Source organism: Eubalaena glacialis, chromosome 8 (genome assembly GCF_028564815.1).
Source record: "Eubalaena glacialis isolate mEubGla1 chromosome 8, mEubGla1.1.hap2.+ XY, whole genome shotgun sequence".
Taxonomy (NCBI): domain Eukaryota; kingdom Metazoa; phylum Chordata; class Mammalia; order Artiodactyla; family Balaenidae; genus Eubalaena; species Eubalaena glacialis.
This window is the reverse complement of record NC_083723.1, coordinates 62473148-62500006: the sequence shown is the minus strand read 5'-3', so window position 1 is coordinate 62500006 and position 26859 is coordinate 62473148. Positions and strand designations below refer to the sequence as shown.

General features: G+C 37.2%; 2 protein-coding genes across 2 annotated transcripts in view; one reads left to right on the top strand and one right to left on the bottom strand.

The window, feature by feature from the left end:
- The window catches only part of THSD7A (thrombospondin type 1 domain containing 7A), a 743356-nt gene that overhangs the window by 654412 nt on the left and 62085 nt on the right, over positions 1 to 26859 (bottom strand). The window lies entirely within an intron of this gene.
- LOC133096232 (histone deacetylase 2-like) lies at positions 8762 to 18194 on the top strand. The gene is made up of 2 exons (XM_061197748.1): positions 8762 to 9945; positions 17642 to 18194. Exons 1-2 carry the CDS (start codon positions 8795 to 8797, stop codon positions 17976 to 17978), a joined length of 1488 nt encoding a protein of 495 aa, XP_061053731.1. The 5' UTR covers positions 8762 to 8794; the 3' UTR covers positions 17979 to 18194.

The window sequence follows — 26859 nt, the reverse complement described above, 5'->3', positions numbered from 1 at the left end:
TTTTTTTAAGGAACTAAAATTTTTCCCCTCTAAACTGAGTTGTACTGCCAGCTCTTAGGACACCACCTTAGTAAATTTCCCACACACACACCACTTAATACATAGCATTAAAGGGTTTAGAAGATCAATAATAAAGAAGATAAAATGCTATACAGGATTTGCCTTTGCTTTACCACCAAGTAGTAGACCACATTTTCCCAACATTTCCACTCTCATTTTTGCTGATTAAAGTCAAAGTTATTCAAAAAAGCAGTCACATGGAAGTCAGAGAAGTGCTCTCTCATTCACACTAATAATATGTTACAGAGGTAGCTAGTTAGCATGGCCTGTACTCATCGTGATGCTGCCCACCACTCCCGCAGCATCCACAGCCAAAGTAACCTCTGGGCAACAGGTCTCTGTGGAAATGGCACTAGGTCAGGTAGAAAGTGTATGGCAGGCCACCTTCTTTAAATATTTCCCTTCATTTTGGAAAACATTCCTGAAGCATCAAGTAAAAATAATCTCAAGCAAAGCCATTGACAGATTTATGATAATCTGCTTTTACCATCTTGGGTATTTAAATTAGAAGAGTCATAATCAAAACCTGAGCTCTTCAGCTTATATATTATAAGCATACACATGCACACATTTAAATTACACAATCATATTAAAGAAGTAATCTGTAGTTACACTAACTTACAGCAGACTATCAATTTGACTTCATTAAACTTGAAGATTTCATTACAGAAAAAGGTACCTTAGTAATGTTATTGAGTCTTTAAAATTTTTAATGTGTGCATCAAGATTACACACTGAACAACAAAATATCTACTATCCTTCACTTAGCATTTGTTTTTAAAATAATGGGGACATTAAAAACACTAATATCATAGTTGTATTAGGACATCAGATAAACAGCTGGCATTATTACCAGATGAAAGAGTGTGTGTGTGTATTCATACATACTATATATCTACAACATATTCTTTTTGCCACATACAGACTACTAAGGATGAAATTTTATTTGTTTATAAAATGTATTTTGTGGTACATTTTCTTGACAAATGATTAGATTCAAGCATTAATATGAAATATAAATTATTTTACTCTCTACAGTTTCATATGCAATTGTAGGTCATTCATAGAACAGAATAAAACATACAAAGTAATGTTAATACAGAATATGTGATAATATTTCGCTATTTAGTAAAAAGGCTCTGTAGGCAGAAAGAACAGAAGGCATGGTTTGTTTTTGCTGTTTGATTTTTTACTTGCTTTAGTGACATTTAGCCTGAGTAGTAGTATCATAGGATATTTGGTGTGTTTTCTCAGAGACTCATCTAAAGTATGCTTTTTGAAGGGGAGTCTTCAAATATAGGAGCCTGCAAATATGCATGCGAGGGTTCTTTCCCCTGAATTACAGAATTGCACCTGCATAAGTGTTCTAACCAGTAACTAATAAATCACGCATAATACGGACCATTCACCAGAAAAAAACAAAAAGAAAAAGAGCTCTAAACAGTAATTATACACACAAGATATCTGCCAGTAGTTTCAACATGGTTTTGATCAACCATATGCTGCTCTATTCCTCATCAGCACCAAGGGCCACCAGTGCTGAGCAAGACCCATCAGGTACCCCCAAAAGACCTAAAGACTTGGTAGACAGTAGGAAAAAAAAAAAAAGTCAGGTAGAAAGGAGAGAGGCAAAAAAAAAGTGTTAAGAAAGAAAGAATAATAAGCTAGAAAAGGATGAGAGATCCAACTAATGACGTGTGCCAAAAGAATGACCTTCCAATGCCAGCCTGATGTCGTTTTACATGAATGTTCATGCCTGCCTGGTCGTTACATAAACTAGAACTACAAATCTCTCCATTCTTTATTCAAGGGAAAGTAAATAAAAATCCTGCAGGCTTTGTGTTTGAACTATTTATCTGTTACACATAAAGAAAATACTATTTTTCATTTTGCTGAATAATATCAGAAAGGCCAGAAGAAAATGTAGACATTTAACTAAATCTTGTCGTTAGACAATGTGGGCACAGGGACCTCCCTGGCGGTCTAGTGGTTAAGACTCTACACTTCCACTGCAGGGGGCACAGGTTCAATCCCTGGTCCGGGCACTAAGATCCCGCATGCCACGCGGCGCAGCCAAAAAAAAAAAAACAACGTGAGCACAATAACTGGCAGGAATCAACTCTCCCTTTCTCCCTATCCCTTGAATTAACCAGAAAATTCTGTATGTATCAGCAAACTGATCTGTGTACATAATACAAATTGGTTCTATTTTCCATAGTCCCTTCATTACTCAATGTATTATTTAGACAATCTACTAAGTATCAGGCATTCTGCTAGGTGATATGATACATATATATGCTGAATAAAACCCTGTACTGATGGAACACAGAGCTAATGTCAACAGACATTAAACTAATAATCCATCAATAATATATAAATGTATATTTAAAATCTTGATGACTACTATAAAGTTAAAGTGTTAGGATAGCGGTTGAGTATTAAGATAATGGTTACTGGGGTGGAGGGCACTTTTTCAGATGTATATTTTACTACACATTAAGAAGTTTTAAAATGTTGATAAATCTCAGTGGAGATGTCAATTAGGCAACTGGATGCATAAGTTTGGGTTTTAAAAAAAAGTTCTGTATTAGAGCATAAGTTATCAGATTCAAGCATGTAGGTGGTGTTTAATACCATAGAAGTGGATCAGAAAAACTAGAGAAAACTCACTGTTGTCTTCCAATGCTATCCTTACAAGAAATATTTAAATGTTAAAATTGGGTGTCAATCAAGGGTAAGTTACTTAACTCTTAGATACCATCTTTTAGTCAATGTGCTATTTAAATAAAAGTCATATTTAGCAATTCCCACCTCTGCCTCCAAGTGCTATCAATGGAGCCAAAGTAAATTTTAAAACAATGCCATTTCTTGCTTATTTGAAATGAGGAAGGACTGATGGTGGGGGTCACTTTTCAATCCAATCACCACCAGTTCTTTGATTTCACATTATTGCAAGAAAAATTAAAAATTAAAGTAACTGATTGGGGGTTCAACAGTAACAAAAACAAAACTCAATTGCTAACATTTATTTCTCTTATTCAAACAAATATCTAAGAATGTGAATGGTAAGAAGAAACAATGCTAAGAAAAGAGAGTCCCAAAATTATGGGCAGTATTCTTACATAATTGGTAATGAACTAGTGTTCCTGAGCATAGGCTTTGGATGCATAAAGGACTGGGTTCAAATCCTGGAACCCTCAGATATCTAGTAGCTCATATAAATTATGTGTCTTTCAAAGCTTGAATTTTCCTACATGTGGAATGCTGCTAATAATTCTTATTTCACAGGGCTAATATAAGCTTTAGTTACTTATGATAATGTTAATAAAATACAGATTCAGTAGAGTCCACAGAATGATCAATTTTATTTTAAAACTCCACTCACAAGAATACCAGGACAAAGAGATAATTCATTTGACTTGACCAAAACCAAAACTATACTTAACTTCTTCTAATCCTCAACGAAGCAATTCATCTAAAATGTCATAATATTCTGCTATTTAGAGTGAGACATAATCTTAATTATCTTCACTATGAAGAAAAAAACAGGATAAATAATTAAGACATACTTCTGTTTATGAAAACCATTTCTTTCACTTAAAGATAACTAATGCATCTTCAATTCTTATACACAATATCTGATTGCACGAGCTACCCTGAAATATCCAGAATAAAACAGAAACAGCACAAAAACTGAATCTGAAATTGGAGAATGAATAATATTTATATTTTTTTGTGTTTCTCCATCCTTGACTCTTTAGACTGTCTAAGAAATCTTTAGAAAAAAATCACTATCCTGATATTTGACTTACCTCTAGACTTTTTGACCCCTGAAGCATAAAGGATTGACACTTCTAAGACAGATTTTGATTATTTATTCTGCTTTATAGATAAGCGGGCCAAGACTATCATAAGTGAGATACAACAGCTCAAATATATCCATCATCCTTAAGAAATACACTCAACCAAAGATGTTTCTCAAAAATTCTGAAAACCCCTTATCACACATACCCATATACCTTCCCAGATAAGAGTTCTAGTTATATATCATATATCCTGAAAATCACTCAAGTCACATTTACATATATATGTATTTCATTTTCCAACATGTATTTAAATGATCAAGACATCCACCTAAGATTACTGAATATGCTGATATATGCAACATGATGAATTCTTTTGCATACCTTCATGCAAACTATTCTATCATTATGATAGTGTCCTCTTAGCAATGGACCTACTGTACATTTATCAAGAAAAAAGACCAAAAATCATCTGGAGAAAATTTAAATCTGTATATTAGTTATCCTAATCCAACACATTTCTAGGATTCACATTTCTAAAAGGTGTTCTTGGCTAGTTCAAAGAATTAAGTTACCGTGTCCGATGAAATCCTTTGCCTTTTTGATAATATTACCACCTGGACTGGTTTCAACCAACTCTTATGTTACTGGTCTTTGCTGACTGAAGTTCAGAGTGATCGAGTTCACTACACTTCAACACAAAAGATCAATATTGAAAGGCAACATGCAGCTGGGTTCCACGCTCAGTCACTATATCAGTTGATAAAGCATCACTTGTATAGACATAACAGCAGAAATGGGACCCCCAAAGAGAAAATGTAGAAACTGCTATCTTGTTCCTGAAAGGCAGAGAATCACCGATAAATTTGAGTCACTTCTCATTTTTATGGCAGCTATTTGAAAATTATTTATATAATTTTCATATGGACTGAGTTCAGCAGAACTGTTGCAAATGTTCAGTGGTAATCCGTTGACCCAACTGAATCAAAACTTCAAATTAGGTCAGCTGGGTCACCGAAACTGATCTGTACAACAGATTAATTTCAGCACAAGTCAATCCAAAACCATCCAATTTTCAATTCTGATTTTAGTTCTCTAATAATTAATATCCTTCAAATGCCTCTTATTGAATATAATTGACAACCATTAGAAAAAAGGATCCTGGGAAATTTGTTTCTCCTGGGAAATTTGTTTCTCCTGGAGAATGCAGGGAAAATGTACAAGTGGGTAGCAATGATTCCAAGTTTATAACAGAAACCTAGCAGATGAAGTGCTAGCCTACACATTGGATAATAAGGCTTCTGATCTATGAGAAAAACTGCTCTGCTTTATTCATAATCAAAGAATAACAAATGTTAACAATGATTTAAAATAGCAATGAAATTTATTGTTGTTTTTCATCATTGTCTAGAACAGTGGAAAGTGAGAAAAAAAACATAAATATCCACCTCCTGGAGCACGATTAATCCAGGAAGTAGAATGCCAGACAAAGAGTGAAAATGAAAATATTGTAATTGAAAGAAGTAAAGTAGATGGAAATTTTTTTAATATTTAACATACTTGTGAGGGAAAAAAATGTAGCAGAACAGGACATACAGTAGCAGCCAGTATGATTCCATTTATGTAAAATATAACTTTAATGCACAAGAAATCTGGAAGGATATATGCATGTAGGTATGTGTATATATGTATGTTTATATGTGGACAGAGACTGACTTTCCAATATATATACACTTTTCACTTGGTTTAGCTTATTTGTTACTAGTATGTCTTTTTATGATAAAAAGAGGTATTTTTCCTTTTTTATTGAGGTATAATTGATACACATTGTATTAGTTTCAGGTTTACAACAAAATAATTCAACATTTCTATACATTGTGAAATGATCACCACAGTAAAGTCTAGTTAACATCCATCACCATACATATTTACAGAATTTTTTTTCTTGTGGTGAGAACTTTTAAGATCTACTTTCTCAATAACTTTCAAATAGGCAACATATAGTTGCCATGCTATAAATTACATCCTCATTTCTTATTTTATAATTAGAAGTTTGTACCTTTTGTCTCCCTTCACCCATTTCATGCACCCCCACACCCCTGCTTCTGGCAACCACCAATCTGTTCTCTGTATCCATGAGGTTTATTTTTGTTGTTTTGGTTTTGTTTTTATTCCACATATAAATGAAATAATACATTTGTCTTTCTCTGGCTTATTTCACTTAGCCTAATGTTTCAAGGTCCATGCATGATGTTTTAAACAGCAAAATCTCATTCTTTCTTACAGTTGAATAGCATTTCATTGTATATATACATACCATAATGCCTTTATCCATATATCCATTGATGGACACAGGTTGTTTCCATAACTTGGCTACTGTAAATAATGTTGCAATAAACATGGGGTGCAGATATCTTTTCAAGTTAGTATTTTAATTTTCTTTGGATAAATACCCAAAAGTAGAATTACTGCATCATACGGTAGTTACATTTTTAATTTTTTGAGGAACCTCCATACTGTTTTCCATAGTGGCTGCACCAATTTACATTCCCAGAAACAGTGCACAAATGTTCTCTCTTCTCCATACCCTTCCCACCACTTGTTGACTCTTCTCTTTTTTTTTTTTTTTTTTTTTTTTGACTCTTCTCTTTTTGAAAACAGCCATCCTAACAGGTGTGAGGTGATACCTCACTGGGGTTTTGATTTGCATTTCCCTGATGATTAGTGGTGTTGAGCATCTTTTCATGTACCTGTTGGACACATCTGCATGTCTTCTTTGGAAAAACATCTATTAAGATCCTCTACCATTTTTTAAATTGGATTTTTTTTTTGATTTTTTTTTTTTTTTTTTTGCTATTGAGTTGTATGCATTCTTTATATATTTTGGATATTAGCCCCTTATCAGGTATATGATTTGCAAATATTCTCTCCCATTCAGATGGTTGCCTTTTCATTTTGTTGACTTCTTTGGCTGTACAGAAGTTTTAGTGTGATGTAGTCCCCTATATTTTTTTTTGCTTTTGTTTTCTTTGTTTTTGTTGCCAGATCAAAAAAAAAAACACACACACTGTCAAGACCAATGTCAAGGAGTTTATTGGCTATGTTTTCTTCTAGGAACCTTGTGGTCTTAGGTTCAAGTCTTTAATCCATTTGAGTTAATTTCTGTGCATGGCATAAGAGAGTGGTCCAGTTCTCCTAACACCATTTATTGAAGAGACTCTCCTTTCCCCATTATATATTCTTGGCTTCTTTGTTGTAAAAATTTTTTTTTGAGATTTTTTAGATGTAGACCATTTTTAAAGTCTTTATTGAATTTGTTACAATATTGCTTTTGTTTTATGTTTTGGTTTTTTCGCCACGAGGCATGTGGGATGTTAGCTCCCTGACCAGGGATTGAACCCACACCCCCTGCATTGGAAGACAAAGTCTTAAGCATTGGACCGCCAGGGAAGTCCCACTCTTTTGTTGTAAATTAATTACCTATATATGTGTGAGATTATTTCTGGGCTCTCTTTTCTGTTCTATTGATCTGTGTGTCTGTTTTCATGCCAATACCATATTGTTTGATTACTAAAGCTTTGTAATATAGTTTGAAATGAAGGAGTGTTGTGCCTCCAGCTTTGTTCTTTCTCAAGATTGCATGGACTATTCAGGATCTTTTGTGGATTCATACAAATTTTAGGATTGTTTGTTTTATTTCCGTGAGAAATGCCATTGAATTTTTCATAGGAATTGCACTAAATCTATAGATTTCCTTGGGTAGTATGGACATTTAACAATATTAATTCTTTGAATCCAAGAGCATGAAATACCTTTCCATCTATTTGTGTCTTCAATTTCTTTCATCAATGTCTTATAGCTTTCAGTGTACAGTTCTTTCATTTCCTCTGATAAGCTTATTCCTAGGTATTTTATGATTTCTGATGCAATTGTAAATGCAACTGTCTTCTTAATTTCTCTTTCTGGTAGTTCATTATTGGTGTATAGAAATGCAACAGATTTCAGTATACTGATTTTGTATCCTGCAACTTTACTGAATTCATTTTTCAGTTCTGTTTTTGGTGGAGTCTTGGGTTTTCTATATGTACTATCATGTCATCTGCAAATAGTTGAGTTTTACTTCTTTCTTTCCAACTTGATACCTTTTATTTCCTTTTCCTGCCTAATTGCTCTGGCTAGGACTTCCAATTCCATGTTGTTAAATAAAAGTGGTGAGAGTGGGCATCTTTATCTTGTTCTTCATCTTAGAGAAAAAGCTTTCAGCTTTTGCCAATGAGTATGATATTAGATATGGGCTTATCATATATGCCCTTTATTACATTGAGGTACATTCCCTCCATAAGAGGCATTTTTAATAGAAATTTTTACAGTAATTTTATCTAGCTACAGAGAAAGATTATGAGGATAAGGATGTTGTTACTAGCAAGTAACCAAAAAAAATCTCTAACTCCCTGGTTTTGTGGAAGGCAGGGCAGGGATATATACTGTTTAGGGCTATGTTACAAGCCATTACTTAGAACAAAGCAAGTATTCAAGAAGTATCAACTAAGTGAATGAATGGTCAAAAAGTCTTATGATAGGAGGAAAGAAATAGACAACAGATGTATCACACTAAAAATAGACACAGTTAATTCATTAAGGAAAATTGGACTTTCCTGGTGGCACAGTGGTTAAGAATCTGCCTGCCAGGTCGCAAGTTGGCGCCGCTGCCACCCCCTGGTCCGCGCTCTCGGCCACTCGGCCGGGCGGTACCTAGCCCTCCCAGCACTCCCCTCCTCTCTTCCCTCCGGCCCTCTGGCCTGCCTTTCCCCGCGGCACTGCCACCCCCCCCACCTTCACCCCAGCCCTCTTCTCTCCCCGCCGAGCCGCGGCGGCAGCAGCAGCAGCAGCAGCCAGAGGAGGAGCCGGAGGCGGCAGTGGTCGGGGAGCCCATGGCGTACCGTCAGGGAGGCGGCAAGAAGAAAGTCTGCTACTACTACGATGGTGATATTGGAAATGATTATTACGGACAGGGTCATCCCATGAAACCTCATAGGATCCGCATGACCCATAACTTGCTGCTAAATTATGGCTTGTATAGAAAAATGGAAATATATAGGCCCCATAAAGCCACTGCTGAAGAAATGACAAAACACCACAGCGATGAGTACATCAAATTTCTACGTTCAATAAGACCAGATAACATGTCCGAGTATAGTAAGCAGATGCAGAGATCTAATGTTGGAGAGGATTGTCCAGTGTTTGATGGGCTCTTTGAGTTTTGTCAGCTTTCAACTGGTGGTTCAGTTGCTGGCGCTGTGAAGTTAAACCGACAACAAACTGATATGTCTGTTAACTGGGCTGGAGGATTACATCATGCTAAGAAATCAGAAGCATCAGGATTCTGTTATGTTAATGATATTGTGCTTGCCATCCTTGAATTACTAAAGTATCATCAGAGAGTCTTATATATTGATATCCATCATGGTGATGGTGTTGAAGAAGCTTTTTATACAACAGATCGTGTTATGACTGTATCATTCCATAAATATGGGGAATACTTTCCTGGAACGGGAGACTTGAGGGATATTGGTGCAGGAAAAGACAAATACTATGCTGTCAATTTTCCAATGAGAGATGGTATAGATGATGAATCATATGGGCAGATATTTAAGCCTATTATCTCAAAAGTGATGGAGATGTATCAACCTAGTGCTGTGGTGCTACAGTGTGGTGCAGACTCACTATCCGGTGATAGACTTGGTTGCTTCAATTTGACAGTCAAAGGTCATGCTAAATGTGTAGAAGTTGTAAAAACTTTCAATTTACCATTACTGATGCTTGGGGGAGGTGGATACACAATCTGCAATGTTGCTCGATGTTGGACATATGAGACTGCTGTTGCCCTTGATTGTGAGATTCCCAATGAATTGCCATATAATGATTACTTTGAGTATTTTGGACCAGACTTCAAACTGCATATTAGTCCTTCAAACATGACAAACCAAAACACTCCAGAATATATGGAAAAGATAAAACAGCGTTTATTTGAAAATTTACGCATGTTGCCACATGCAACGGGCGTCCAAATGCAAGCTATTCCAGAAGATGCAGGATAGAGGGACCAGGGAGGGGCAAGATGGCGGAAGAGTAAGACGCGGAGATCACCTTCCTCCCCACAGATACATGAGAAATACATCTACACGTGGAACTGCTCCTACAGAACACCCACTGAACGCTGGCAGAAGACGTCAGACCTCCCAAAAGGCAAGAAAATCCCCACGTACTTGGGTAGGGCAAAAGAAAAAAGAAATAACAGAGACAAAAGAATAGGGACGGGACCTGCACCAGTGGGAGGGAGCTGTGAAGGAGGAAAGGTTTCCACACACTAGGAAGCCCCTTCGTGGGCAGAGACTGCGGGTAGCAGAGGGGGGAAGCTTCGGAGCCACGGAGGAGAGCGCACCCACATTGGTGCGGAGGGCAAAGCGGAGATTCCCGCACAGAGGAGCGGTGCCGACCAGCACTCACCAGCCCGAGAGGCTTGTCTGCTCAGCCGCCGGGGCGGGCAGGGCCTGGGAGCTGGGGCTCGGGCTTCGGTGCTAGCCGTGAGGGAGTCCGGGAAAAAGACTGCAGCTGCCAAAGAGGCAAGAGAATTTTTCTTGCCTCTTTGTTTCGCGGCGCGCAAGGAGAGGGGATTCAGAGCGCCGCCTAAACGAGCTCGAGACGGGCGCGAGCCGCGGCTATCAGCGCGGATCCCACAGCAACAGGGACGCAGAGGGAAAAACGGAGAGATTCCCGCACAGAGGCTCGGCGCCGAGCAGCACTCACCAGCCCGAGAGGCTTGTCTGCTCACCCGCCGGGGCGGGCGGGGGCTGGGAGCTGAGGCGCAGGCTTCGGTCGGATCCCAGGGAGAGGACTGGGGTTGGCTGCGTGAACACAGCCTGAAGGGTCTAGCGCACCACAACTAGCCGGGAGGGTGCACGAGAAAAAGTCTGCAGCTGCCGAAGAGGCAGGAGACTTTTTCTTGCCTCTTTGTTTCGCGGCGTGCAAGGAGAGGGGATTCAGAGCGCCACTTAAACGAACTCCAGAGACGGGCGCGAGCCGCGGCTATCAGCGCGGACCCCAGAGACGGGCATGAGACGCTAAGGCTGCTGCTGCCGCCACCAAACAGCCTGTGGGCGAGCACAGGTCATTCTCCACACCGCCCCTCCCGGGAGCCTGTGCAGCCCGCCACGGTCAGGCTCCCGTAATCCGGGGACAACTTCCCCGGGAGAGCGCACGGCGCGCCTCAGGCTGCTGCAACGTCACGCCGGCTTCTGCCGCCGCAGGCTCGCCCCGCCTCCTCCGTACCGCTCCCTCCCCCCGGCCTGACTGAGCCAGAGCCCCCGAATCAGCTGCTCCTTTAACCCCGTTCTGTCTGGGCGGGGAACAGACGCCCTCAGGGGACCTACATGCAGAGGCGGGTCCAAATCCAAAGCTGAACCCCGGGAGCTGTACGAACAAAGAAGAGAAAGGGAAATCTCTCCCAGCAGCCTCAGAAGCAGTGGATTAAAGCTCCACAAACAACTTGATGTGCCTGCATCTGTTGAATACCTGAATAGACAACGAATTATCCCAAATTTAGGAGGTGGACTTTGGGAGCAGGATATATTAACTTTTCCCCTTTTCCTTTTTTTGTGAGTGTATATGTGTATGCTTCTGGGTGAGATTTTGTCTGTATAGCTTTGCTCTCACCGTTAGTCCTAGGGTTAGGTCCGTCCGTTTTTTTGTTTGTTTGTTTGTTTTGTTTGTTTTTTTTTGTTTTTTTTTTTTTTACTTAAAAAAATTTTTTTTCCCTAATAAATGTTTTCTTAATAATTTTTTCCTTATTTTCTATTTTTAAAAAAATTTTTAATAAGTTTTTTCATATTTTTTATTTTAAAAAATTAAAAAATTTTTTTTCTAAATAATTTTTTTCTTATTTTTAGTATAAAAAATTAATAAATCTATTTTTAAAAATTAAAAAAATTTTTTTTCTTAATAAATTTACTCTTAATAATTTTTTTTCTTATTTTTTATTATAATTGCTTTATTTTATTTTATTTTATCCTCTTTTTTTCTTTCTTTCCATTTTTTCTCCCTTTTATTCTGAGCCGTGTGGATGAAAGGCTCTTGGTGCTCCAGCCAGGCATCAGGGCTGTGCCTCTGAGGTGGGAGAGCCAACTTCAGGACACTGGTCCAAAAGAGACCTCCCAGCTCCACGTAATACCAAACGGCGAAAATCTCTCACAGATCTCCATCTCAACATCAAGACCCAGCTTCACTCAACGACCAGCAAGCTACAGTGCGGGACACCCTATGCCAAACAACTAGCAAGAGAGGAACACAGCCCCATCCATTAACAGAGAGGCTGCCTAAAATCATAATAAGGCCACAGACACCCCAAAACACACCACCAGACGTGGACGAACCCACCAGAAAGACAACATCCAGCCTCATCCACCAGAACACAGGCACTAGTTCCCTCCACCAGGAAACCTACACAACCCACTGAACCAACCTTAGCCACTGGGGACAGATACCAAAAACAACGGGAACTACGAACCTGCAGCCTGTGAAAAGGAGACCCCAAACACAGTAAGATAAGCAAAATGAGAAGACAGAAAAACACACAGCAGATGAAGGAGCAGGGTCAAAACACACCAGACCTAACAAATGAAGAGGAAATAGGTAGTCTACCTGAAAAAGAATTCAGAATAATGATAGTAAGGATGATCCAAAGTCTTGGAAATAGAATAGACAAAATGCAAGAAACATTTAACAAGGACGTAGAAGAACTAAAGAGGAACCAAGAAACGATGACAAGCACAATAAATGAAATTAAAAATACTCTAGATGGGATCAATAGCAGAATAACTGAGGCAGAAGAACGGATAAGTGACCTGGAAGATAAAATGGTGGAAATAACTACTGCAGAGCAGAATAAAGAAAAAAGAATGAAAAGAACTGAGGACAGTCTCAGAGACCTCTGGGACAACATTAAAAGCACCAACATTCGAATTATAGGGGTCCCAGAAGAAGAAGAGAAAAAGAAAGGGACTGAGAAAATATTTGAAGAGATTATAGTTGAAAACTTCCCTAATATGGGAAAGGAAATAGTTAATCAAGTCCTGGAAGCACAGAGAGTCCCATACAGGATAAATCCAAGGAGAAACACACCAAGACACATATTAATCAAACTATCAAAAATTAAATATAAAGAAAACATATTAAAAGCAGCAAGGGAAAAACAACAGATAACACATAAGGGCATCCCCATAAGGTTAACAGCTGATCTTTCAGCAGAAACGCTGCAAGCCAGAAGGGAGTGGCAGGATATACTTAAAGTGATGAAGGAGAAAAACCTACAACCAAGATTACTCTACCCAGCAAGGATCTCATTCAGATTTGATGGAGAAATTAAAACCTTTACAGACAAGCAAAAGCTGAGAGAGTTCAGCACCACCAAACCAGCTTTATAACAAATGCTAAAGGAACTTCTCTAGGCAAGAAACACAAGAGAAGGAAAACACCTACAATAACAAACCCAAAACATTTAAGAAAATGGGAATAGGAACATACATATCGATAATTACCTTAAATGTAAATGGATTAAATGCTCCCACCAAAAGACACAGACTGGCTGAATGGATACAAAAACAAGACCCATATATATGCTGTCTACAAGAGACCCACTTCAGACCTAGAGACACATACAGATTGAAAGTGAGGGGATGGAAAAAGATATTCCATGCAAATGGAAATCAAAAGAAAGCTGGAGTAGCAATTCTCATATCAGACAAAATAGACTTTAAAATAAAGACAATTACAAGAGACAAAGACGGACACTATATAATGATCAAGGGATCGATCCAAGAGGAAGGTATAACAATTGTAAATATTTATGCACCCAACATAGGAGCACCTCTATACATAAGGCAAATACTAACAGCCATAAAAGGGGAAATCGACAGTAACACAATCATAGTAGGGGACTTTAACACCCCACTTTCACCAATGGACAGATCATCCAAAATGAAAATAAATAAGGAAACACAAGCTTTAAATGATACATTAAACAAGATGGACTTAATTGATATTTATAGGACATTCCACCCAAAAACAACAGAATACACATTTTTCTCAAGTGCTCATGGAACATTCTCCAGGATAGATCATATCTTGGGTCACAAATCAAGCCTTGGTAAATTTAAAAAAATTGAAATCGTATCAAGTATCTTTTCCGACCACAACGCTATGAGACTAGATATCAATTACAGGAAAAGATCTGTAAAAAATACAAACACATGGAGGCTACACAATACACTACTTAATAACGAAGTGATCACTGAAGAAATCAAAGGGGAAATCAAAAAATACCTAGAAACAAATGACAATGGAGACACGACGATCCAAAACCTATGGGATGCAGCAAAAGCAGTTCTAAGAGGGAAGTTTATAGCAATACAAGCCTACATCAAGAAACAGGAAACATCTCGAATAAACAACCTAACCTTGCACCTAAAGCAATTAGAGAAAGAAGAACAAAAAAACCCCAAAGCTAGCAGAAGGAAAGAAATCATAAAGATCAGATCAGAAATAAATGAAAAAGAAATGAAGGAAACAATAGCAAAAATCAATGAAACTAAAAGCTGGTTCTTTGAGAAGATAAACAAAATTGATAAACCATTAGCCAGACTCATCAAGAGAAAAAAGGAGAAGACTCAAATTAATAGAATTAGAAATGAAAAAGGAGAAGTAACCACTGACACTGCAGAAATACAAACGATCATAAGAGATTACTACAAGCAACTCTATGCTAATAAAATGGACAACCTGGAAGAAATGGACAGATTCTTAGAAATGCACAACCTGCCGAGACTGAACCAGGAAGAAATAGAAAATATGAACAGACCAATCACAAGCACTGAAATTGAAACTGTGATTAAAAATCTTCCAACACACAAAAGCCCAGGACCAGATGGCTTCACAGGCGAATTCTATCAAACATTTAGAGAAGAGCTAACACCTATCCTTCTCAAACTCTTCCAAAATATTGCAGAGGGAGGAACACTCCCCAACTCATTCTACGAGGCCACCATCACCCTGATACCAAAACCAGGCAAAGATGTCACAAAGAAAGAAAACTACAGGCCAATATCACTGATGAACATAGATGCAAAAATCCTCAACAAAATACTAGCAAACAGAATCCAACAGCACATTAAAAGGATCATACACCATGATCAAGTGGGGTTTATTCCAGGAATGCAAGGATTCTTCAATATACGCAAATCAATCAACGTGATACATCATATTAACAAATTGAAGGAGAAAAACCATATGATCATCTCAATAGATGCAGAGAAAGCTTTCGACAAAATTCAACACCCATTTATGATAAAAGTCCTGCAGAAAGTAGGCATAGAGGGAACTTTCCTCAACATAATAAAGGCCGTATATGACAAACCCACAGCCAACATTGTCCTCAATGGTGAAAAACTGAAACCATTTCCACTAAGATCAGGAACAAGACAAGGTTGCCCACTCTCACCACTATTATTCAACATAGTTTTGGAAGTGTTAGCCACAGCAATCAGAGACGAAAAAGAAATAAAAGGAATCCAAATCGGAAAAGAAGAAGTAAAGCTGTCACTGTTTGCAGATGACATGATACTATACATAGAGAATCCAAAAGATGCTACCAGAAAACTACTAGAGCTAATCAATGAATTTGGTAAAGTAGCAGGATACAAAATTAATGCACAGAAATCTCTTGCATTCCTGTATACTAATGATGAAAAATCTGAAAGTGAAATTAAGAAAACACTCCCGTTTACCATTGCAACAAAAAGAATAAAATACCTAGGAATAAACCTACCTAAGGAGACAAAAGACCTGTATGCAGAAAATTATAGGACACTGATGAAAGAAATTAAAGATGATACAAATAGATGGAGAGATATACCATGTTCTTGGATTGGAAGAATAAACATTGTGAAAATGACTCTGCTACCCAAAGCAATCTACAGATTCAATGCAATCCCTATCAAACTACCACTGGCATTTTTCACAGAACTAGAACAAAAAATTTCACAATTTGTATGGAAACACAAAAGACCCCGAATAGCCAAAGCAATCTTGAGAACGAAAAATGGAGCTGGAGGAATCAGGCTCCCTGACTTCAGACTATATTACAAAGCTACAGTAATCAAGACAGTTTGGTACTGGCACAAAAACAGAAATATAGATCAATGGAACAGGATAGAAAGCCCAGAGATAAGCCCACGCACATATGGTCACCTTATCTTTGATAAAGGAGGCAAGCATATACAGTGGAGAAAAGACAGCCTCTTCAATAAGTGGTGCTGGGAAAATTGGACAGGTACATGTAAAAGTATGAAATTAGAACACTCCCTAACACCATACACAAAAATAAACTCAAAATGGATTAAAGACCTAAGTGTAAGGCCAGACACTATCAAACTCTTAGAGGAAAACATAGGCAGAACACTCTATGACATAAGTCACAGCAAGATCCTTTTTGACCCAGGTCCTAGAGAAATGGAAATAAAAACACAAATAAACAAATGGGACCTAATGAAACTTAAAAGCTTTTGCACAGCAAAGGAAACCATAAACAAGACCAAAAGACAACCCTCAGAATGGGAGAAAATATTTGCAAATGAAGCAACGGACAAAGGATTAATCTCCAAGATTTACAAGCAGCTCATGCAGCTCAATAACAAAAAAACAAACAACCCAATCCAAAAATGGGCAGAAGACCTAAATAGACATTTCTCCAAAGAAGAGATACAGATTGCCAACAGACACATGAAAGAATGCTCAACATCATTAATCATTAGAGAAATGCAAATCAAAACTACAATGAGGTATCATCTCACACCGGTCAGAATGGCCATCATCAAAAAATCTAGAAACAATAAATGCTGGAGAGGGTGTGGAGAAAAGGGAACACTCTTGCACTGTTGGTGGGAATGTAAATTGATACAGCCACTATGGAGAACAGTATGGAGGTTCCTTAAAAAACTACAAATAGAACTACCATATGACCCAGCAATCCCACTACTGGGCATATACCCTGAGAAAACCATAATTCAGAAAGAGTCATGTACCAAAATATTCATTGCAGCTCTGTTTACAATAGCCAGGACATGGAAGCAACCTAGGTGTCCATCATCAGATGAATGGATAAAGAAGATGTGGCACATATATACAATGGAATATTACTCAGCCATAAAAAGAAATGAAATGGAGGTGTTTGTAATGAGGTGGATGGAGTTAGAGTCTGTCATACAGAGTGAAGTAAGTCAGAAAGAGAAAAACAAATACAGTATGCTAACACATATATATGGAATCTAAGGGAAAAAAAAAAAAAAAAAAAAGAGGTCATGAAGAACCTAGTGGCAAGATGGGAATAAAGACACAGACCTACTAGAGAATGGACTTGAGGATATGGGGAGGGGGAGGGGTGAGATGTGACAGGGTGAGAGAGTGTCATGGACATATATACACTACCAAATGTAAAATAGATAACTAGTGGGAAGCAGCCGCATAGCACAGGGAGATCAGCTCGGTGCTTTGTGACCACCTAGAGGGGTGGGATAGGGAGGGTGGGAGGGAGGGAGATGCAAGAGGGAAGAGATATGGCAACATATGTATATGTGTAACTGATTCACTTTGTTGTAAAGCAGAAGCTAGCACACCATTGTAAAGCAATTATACTTCAATAAAGATGTTTAAAAAAAAAAAAAAAAAAAAGAAGATGCAGTTCACGAAGACAGTGGAGATGAAGATGGAGAAGATCCAGACAAGAGAATTTCTATTCGAGCATCAGACAAACGGATAGCTTGTGATGAAGAATTCTCAGATTCTGAGGACGAAGCAGAGGGAGGTCGTAGAAATGTGGCTGATCATAAGAAAGGAGCAAAGAATGCTAGAATTGAAGAAGACAAGAAGGAAACGGAGGACAAAAAAACAGATGTTAAAGAAGAAGATAAATCCAAGGACAATAGTGGTGAAAAAACAGATACCAAAGGAGCCAAATCAGAGCAGCTCAGCAACCCCTTAATTGGAGAGTCTCATCACTTTCAGTGAGAAAATACTGGGAAGAAAAATGTTTTCTTTTTGAAGACTTCTGGCTTCATTTTATACTACTTTGGCATGGACCATATTTATTTTCAAAATGGCTTTGCTGGGTTTGTTTTTCTTGGCAAGTTTTATTGTGAGTTTTCTAATTATGAAGCAAAATTTCTTTTCTCCACCATGCTTTATGTGATAGTATTTAAAACTGATGTGTTATTATGTCAAAAAACTGCTCTATTAAAGAAGTAATTGGCCTTTCTGAGCTGATTTTTCCATCTTTTGTAATTATCTTTATTAAAAAATTGTACTTGGATTGTCTTTTGTCTGTTTATTACATCATGGAGTCTTTTTTCATAGGCTAATGACATGACTGTTTCTGTAGAAATAGAATACACTAGAGGTGGAAGATACTGATTTGCAACTTCAAAGACATCCATAAACTATTTCTTCAGGAAATTACTGTATTTTCAGTAATTATTATTTCTTAATGTAATAGGAGTTCTACAGTCTTGTTCTCTATAGGTTAGCCAGTCAATGTTGTTGAAGATTGATATCTCATTATCATAATTTATCTCTGAAATTAATGATACAAGCTATGCAATTGAGATATAGGAATTATCTTTGAGCTGAACCAAAGATTCTCAAAAACTGGAAATGGAGATTCTGAGTTGAAAGAAGAAATCCATAATCAGAAAAGGAAACTATAGCTTCCATACTGAGCTATATATGACTCTTTTGACAATCCCCACTATATAGCAAGTAGACAAGAAATTGTATGGTTGTGTTTTACCAGAACTTTCCTGTGTTTATATTAAGGCTAAAATAAAACCTGCTGTTTAGATTAAAAAAAAAAAAGAATCTGCCTGCCAATGCAGGGGACACATGTTTGATCCCTGGTCCGGGAAGATCCCACATGCCATGGAGTAACAGAGTCTGTGTGTCACAACTACTGAGCCTGCACTCTAGAGCCCATGAGCCACAACTACTGAGCCCACATGCCGCAATTACTGAAGCCCAAGCACCTAGAGCCCGTGCTCTGCAACGAGAGAAGCCACTGCAATGAGAAGCCCGCGCACTGCAAGAAAGAGTAGCCCCCGCTTGCCGCAACTAGAGAAAGCCTGCACACAGCAACGAAGGCCCAATGCAGCCAAAAAACGGAAAACTGAGTTGGATACAATATTAGATAACATCTGAAATTTTCCCAGGAAATTAAATCATGCCAAATATTACTTTACAAATATTTTTACTTTCATTTTTAAATAGACATCAGTATTAGTAATCAGGACATAGTTTATACTTATAACTTAAACTTATTACAAATTATGTAAAACATAAATTTACTAGAATCAGTAAAGCCACTGGAACTGGGAGGTGGCATGAATTCTCTGGTCACACATCTTACGATATATTGTTTGGCAATCTGTTCTTAGGTGTGTCATAATCACCCATATGCTCATATGTGCTAATAACCACGGGGAAATCTGCCTTTTAATTTCTTAGAAACCCAGAAAGCCTCTAAGAAATAATTTTCTAGTGGTGAATACATAGGTATGGTATTGTATAGCGGGATATGTTTTGGAAGGAGAATCTGATAATGAGTTTCTAACAGCACAACAAAGCCAGTTAGCTTCTGATGTACTTCTAAAGTTGGAAATAATCTGACTTTCTTGGGCCTCCTGAAAGGAGAACCATGCCTAACTTCATGTTGGTGAATTCCAAGACTTGAGACAAGGGATCCAGCAAGGCAGCTGTAAGAAGTGGACAGAGTGAAGGGCAAGAAGTGTATTTTTAGGAGTTTAGAGGAAAATAATATAAGAAGTCATGTGGAACATGTCTTAGTTTACTGATTTCTACCATCCTCTTCTATGTGTCCAAGCAATTAGATTATCTACCTTATTTCACCTGGCCTAGGAACCAGACTGTTTTTTACCCAGAATTTCCTTCTTGGTCTAGTGTAGAAGTAAATACTATATTTTTATAGAATTATTTCCCCTATAATCCTTTCCCTAAATGAAAACCTTTTCTTGGTGTTTTCTAAGATTGATTACTACCAGCAGCAATGTCACTCATTTCACATTCCACCTCATTTGCACCTACAAGGAAAACAAATACAGAGGATAATGAAGGATGCTTGCAAACATAAAAGATGGAAGTAAATTTAAACTTTATTTTAGAACTCTTCATCTCAGCAGGCTCTCAAGCAAATTGAGAGGAAAACAAGGACTTTGGGATACACAGGAGCAAGACAGAAGGACAAGGTCTGAGGAAAACATCCCACCAGAACAGCAGAGTGGGAAACAGCAGTATTCGCCTCCTAGTCTTCGTGAACCCTTATGATTTCTAGTCCTAATACTGTTTTCTTAACCAGGTACTGACATTAGAAAAAAATGTGAACATGGGGACCAGAGTTTGAACAAAGATTTGCAATAACAGGAAAGGAATAGAAAAGCATATTATAAATTACAGCATCTACTAGAGAGGGAGAATTCGAGTAAACACTTGGCTGAACCAATTATTTCTAAAGAAACTTTACTTTTAAGATATGCACATAAATTAACCGCAAAGGAAAGACTGCCTATGCACAAAAATACTTAGATAAAAACTGCAAATTTTAATTGGTGTTATCTATTTCCAACACTTAAGTTACTAACATCATATGGAATATAGCAGAATAAGCTGGCTAGGTATTTGACAGCAAAACAATAGCTCAGCTAGAATGTTAAATCAGGTAACACATGTAAGGCAGAACAACTGTCATGTACTAGGCAATTAATGTCAACTAAGTTTTTTTTCCTGGTAATGTAAAAATATTATTAATTGCATTTCCCAAATAAACACAATTTGAAAAATGTGAACATATTTTTCACTCTATTATTTCATATAAAAGTGAATCTTAACTTTGGTCACCATTTTGTATTGTTACCTTCTAACTGCTGTATCATGATAATCACACTCCCCACCATTTCCAATAACCTAAATCAAATCAATCATAGGAAGAGAAAAGTGAAATATATTTAAGATAATCCCCCACACACAAAAAAAAACAGATCAAGAACTCAGAAATTTTTCAATTATTTAGAAATAGTAGTTCAGACTACCTTCACTCTCCAGCAATGCAAAAGGACTGGTTAGTACATAGGATTCAAATACGGATATGGAGATCTACAATAATTTGCCATCATAATAGTCTCGAGGCTATGAATTATCTGCCATCATAAACCAAGGTATACCTGAATCAGACATTTCTCTGGAGCTTACTGTGAAAGGTTCTTGACTTCAGGAACAACAGCATGTTTGTCTTTGTGTCCCTAGGGCCCCTAACACCATGTCTGTCTGGCACATGACATCGTAGGTAATCAATGAACTCATGAATGGATAATGGTATTTCATTTGGAACAGTGGAGGGATAAGATGCAATTCTTGTTACTCCACATATCATTAGATCATTCTCCTTCCCATTCTAAGACCCTTGGAAAGGAGGTAAAGTCCAGCAACAAAATGATGAAAATATAGTTATAGCAAATAATTTTAGAAGAATAGCAGGAAAGGGGAAGATATTTGGTAATGATAGGGTCAAGGCAATAGGCAAAGAAGAAAAGAAAAAAGCCATCTAGAAACATAAAAGATGAAATGAAAAGGAGATATAAGAATGGTAGGTACCCGGGGTGAGGAATAGGTTCTACCTGTTACAATGGCCAGTAACAGATTAGTTAAGGATTAGGACTAAAATAGCAAGTTTCAGCTAACCAGAGAAAGAAGCAGATACCACAGTATAGGTAAAAGAGAATTCAGAAAAATTAAAGCTCTGATACATATTATTTATCAAAATATTACAAATAGTCTAAGAGTCTGAAGGTCTTGTTTAATATCAGTTGAATATGTGAAGTTCATTTTCATAAGAGGAAACTATACTATTTTGTGGCTATTTACAAAAAATAATCACATTTGTGAAAATATTCATTCTTTGAGGAGAGCAACCATGAGTGCCTTTGTACTTTTTTCAACATTAACCAAAAATAGTTCCGAGAAGATTCAGAGATCTAAGTGACTGAGACTAATCTTAATTATTCTCAAAGAACACATAGATGTTCTAAGCTAAATTTCTTAGATTATCTTATGATCCTCCCTTCATAAACAAAAGCATCTATAATTTTATTCTAGATTATCTTGAAAATTTGAAAAAATAAAAATAAAATGAATGTTCCATAAAGGTATCTGGAAACATTCCTATATTTGACAGAGGACATAAAATCTACACTGATTAGAGCGGGAATGAAGAAAATGAGTCTCTCTTAGAGGCTATGTTTCCTGGTTTACTAATTTCAGCACAACACTGGACAAATTATTTTTTAAGAACTAATTTGGTGGACCGAATTTCTTTCCCATCCCTATTATTCATGAAGAAATCTAGAAACTGAAGAGAGGCAAATAGACATAACCACCTTTCATTGCCTGTTAATGTAAGACAATTTTTCACATAGCCCAGGGCAGAAAGGCGGATGCTCTTGCGTTCTAGTAAGATCAGAGTCATTAGTTATTTGTTTATTACAAATAAGGTCAAAGTCATGTTAATAGGAAGAATATGAATTTCTCACAGAGACCAGATGGGGACCTTTAGAAATAAATGAGTCATCACAGTGGGAGGTGTGTTTGATTTCAAATACTTTGGGTGAAAATAAGCTACAGCCTGGAATAAAAACCCCTACCCCACAACATCATCTATTTCTTCTGTCAAAATGGGAAACAAAGTCTTCATTATTCTCTTCTAACAGCCAAAAGACACAGAAACCCTAGCACAAAGCATCCATCTCTGCAGGGCCAGCAGAAAACCATCAAGAAAGGTGAGAAAAGCCTTCAGCAGATGCTTTAGGCTACAAAATTTGAAAAACACAAGGGATAATAGGAAAGAGAGGGGTTAGGAAATTCTCTGTATTTGTGTATGTGTGTGGTTGGGAGAGGAGCCTCCAGACAAAAGAAAAGAGGCTAGAGTGAGAGGACTGAAGGACAGGGGCAGAAAATGAAGACACTGAAGTTTAAAATGTTCAGGTGTGACATCTACCCATTCCACAGTTCAAGACCTAGTCCAAGTCATTGATCCTGATGTGACAAGCAGTCGGGTAGCTAAGCCACCTCATCTTCCAGCTATTGAACTAAGCAACGGGTAACTTTGGGTCAACTACCTGAAGCCTACAGTAAATTCATTAAGTTTCCCTTAATATTTTACATATTCACTTTGGGAACAGGAGATTATAATAGAATCTAGCATACAGAAGGTATAGCCCCATCCCCATGCCACGGGCAATAGCAGACTTCGGCAGCATCCTAAATGTGATGTACTACCTATGAGTGGGATTTATCCACAAGGCCAAGTCAGGTAGGTCAGGCCTCCCCACTTTCATCCTTTTTCTAAAAAATGGCTTGAGGCAACAGAGGTATGTAGATGGGCAAGGAAAGACCACCACATGGATTACAAAGCACATTATTTCTCTTGAAATATGGTTCTCATCAATATCAGATTCCTAAAATGTAAAATAGGAATCACCAGAAAGATTTCTTCCCTAGCTATGGCCTTCAGAATATCACCAGAAAGATTTCTTCCCTAGCTGTGGCCTTCAGAATATCACAATTACAATTTTGCAAACAGAATGATGATCTACATTGAGAGATTAATACTATTACTACAAAACCTTAGGTAGGAAAGATTCTTCAGGATTAAGAGCAAAGAAAAGAAATATAAATGTATATATTAAGAAAAATACAAGATGAAAGCTGACAACTATAACATTCTCTAGGTTTTCAGGAGGCTATAGCAGCTTAACACTTCTTTCAGGTTGTTATTACGTGCTATTAATATTACATGAGAGGTTAGTCCCAGAGACAGTTGCTCCAAGGCAAAGACCTTAGGTGATTTATTTTAGCACAGTGTGTACTTTTTACATCCAATTAATTTAAAAAACCTAGAATGAACAGAGTATGAAACAGACAAGAGACTAGCAAATTTTTTAAATGTGAGAAACCAATTTTATAAAACTCCACTCAAGTTAGCAGAGATGCAAGTGCATATTGGAGAAGATATACATTTTTAAAATTTGACAAAACAATTCAATTATAACCTATAGAGTCACTCTTCATGCCATATGTAGAATATATAAAATATTTACATAGAATATATATACACACATGTTTTTGTAAATAAATTCAATTTGGAGCTGTATTTGAACATCTCATCAAAGAGAAATCATAAGCAAAAGCTCACTGTAAGGTTTCTATGACTATGTTAATCATGAGATCAAGCAGTTAGAATTCATGAATAGCTTGCCTAGGGCTATGATGGTGTATGAATGCTATTTTTACTGAATAAAATAGATGGGAAGATGAAAAGTCGAAAGGTTTTATTTTTAAGGCTTACCAGTTTAAAAAAATCAAATTGAATTTTATATCTGTAATTTGTTGTCACAGAAATACAGTTTGAAGATAAACACAGTAATTGACAAAAAAGAACACCTTAAAATCCAGATACTGTAAGAAACAAGGAAGCAGTACGCTATGATCAATTGCACACTGCAGTCCACTATTCCAAAATGAATTTTTACTATCTCAGAAGATGTGATTAATTTCAGGGCTGTCATACATATTAACTTCAGAGCTATGTCTGTACTCCTTCTGACTTGCAAAGGGCAAAGTTTATAAGTGGAACAAGACAAGAGAAGTAATACCAATAAAAGCAAAAAAGGAACTGAGAAACAGTCTCATAACATGATCCCTCATTTTTTCCCATAGCTAAACCTTTCCTGGTCAATTAAGAGTCAAATGATGATACCATATAATTAGGGCAGAGGCAAAAAAGCATGAAAACCTAGGTTTATTCCTTTAATTATTTTCCTTATTTCCTTATTTTTGCTGTCTTTTTTCTCCCTAAGACATTCATCCTGGAATGTTACTTCCTTCACCCTAACATATCCCTTTTCTCTTTTCATTTGTTTTTCTTCTTTCCTTAAAAAGTGACCTCTAAACTTTCTCCATGGTCCCTTTTTAGTTGTTTTGTTGACCAAATCATGAGACAAAAAGAGAAAGTCAGGAGAGGGTGACTATTATTTTCACCAGATGAGACATCCTTTATAGAAACAGGGGAGCAGGAAAAAAACTCTTTTAAAAATACTTTCAACTTTAACAAGTAATCAATGAACAAACTATCCATTAGATATCAGGGAAAGCTAGTTCATATTTCTGAACAAATTTTTTTCTGTTAACATTTTGCAAAGATTTACTTCAATTGGACCACAACCCTAGTAAAATTTAAACGTTTCAATATACCCCTATCTTCCCCCTCAAAAAATTACACAACCGTCCACAAACACAATTATAAAAAATGAGAAACTTCAAAAGAGAAGTCTCTTGTAAATATTGCAATTAAATATTCTGCAGCTTTCAACATTTAAATTTATTTTTCTTTCATCACTAATGTAAAGCTTCAGCACTTTGCCTGAAATTGTGTCATTTTCATTCCTTTCTGGAAAAGGTTTGCTAAACTCATTGTTGGCAAAACCTACGTATGGAAAGCAGAGTGTCTCAGAAGTTGCACATTAGTATTTAATATTTTTGTTGAGATTCACAATTTCCCTCTAGCAAACTCATATAGACACATTCTCATACTAGATGATAATGTATTCTATATATTAAAGAAAAATATATAAACAAATACATTTGACATACTGAGGAGGCATAAAGGCTGGAGGTAGGAAATGGCAGACTTTAATAAAATAATGTATTCTATAGTGGCATATAAAATTTCTCACAAAGCACAATGTTGGATAAATGAGGCTCCAAAACTGTATGGATATCATAGTTTTTTTTAAAAAATTAACTCACACAAGCATGCACACACACACACACAACCCCATTACACACACGATGGACACCATTATTTCTGTAGCTTAAGAGACATTTACTCCTTCTCTGTTCCGTTTCTTTTTTTCTCTTTGCCTTTCAGTTCAACTTTCTATTGACATATCTTTAAGCTCACTGATCCTCTCCAGTCTGCTGATCAGCCCATTAAAGATAGTTTTTCTTTACTAAAGTGTTTTTGATTTCTAGCACTTCCTTTTGAATCTGAGTTTTAATCTCTATTATCTGTTCTTGTATATTGTCCACTTTTTCCATTTGGGCCCTTAGCATATTAATCACAGTTAAATTCCCTATCTGGTCATTCCAAAATCTCTGCCATAAGGGTCTGGTTCTGACCCTTGCTTTGTCTCTTCAGACTATTTTTTGCTTTTTAGCATACCTTGCAATTTTCTGTTGAAAGCCAGATATGATATATCAGGTAAAAGGAACTGGGGTAAACAATCCTTTAGTGTGAGGTTTTATGTTCATAAGGCTAAGAGTTAGGTTTTGTTTACTCTTTCGCTGCAGGTGTGATTTCAGAGGCAAAAACTTCCTCTAGGGTCCTTGTTTTTGTCTCCCTTGTTTTCCCTAGAGATTCCTTCTTAAATAGGGCCAGAGGCTTACAGTTCTTTCAACTGTAACTCATTATTTTACAGAAGCCCTACTGATGTGGTGGTAGGTGTGTGGCAGGGCAGGTGGGGGTAGGCATTCTACATTCCTATGATTAAGCTTCAGTCTTTTATTGACACTGTGTCCCTGGACTCTGACCTTCACAAGTGCTTCTCGGCTTTTTTCCTTTCCTCTCCCCTTAGGTGAGGCAGGAAGGCTAGAGGGAGCCAGATTTAGATATTTCTCTTCCTCCAGGTAAGTTAGGTTCTGGTAAAACCCAAGTCAATTAGACTCTGGTAAAACAGTTTCCAATGAGGACAGGCCTCAGCTTATTTCAAAATGGTTACTTTTCCCTTCCACCTGCTAAAAGCATGAATGGAATTTTCCTCCAAATTATCTC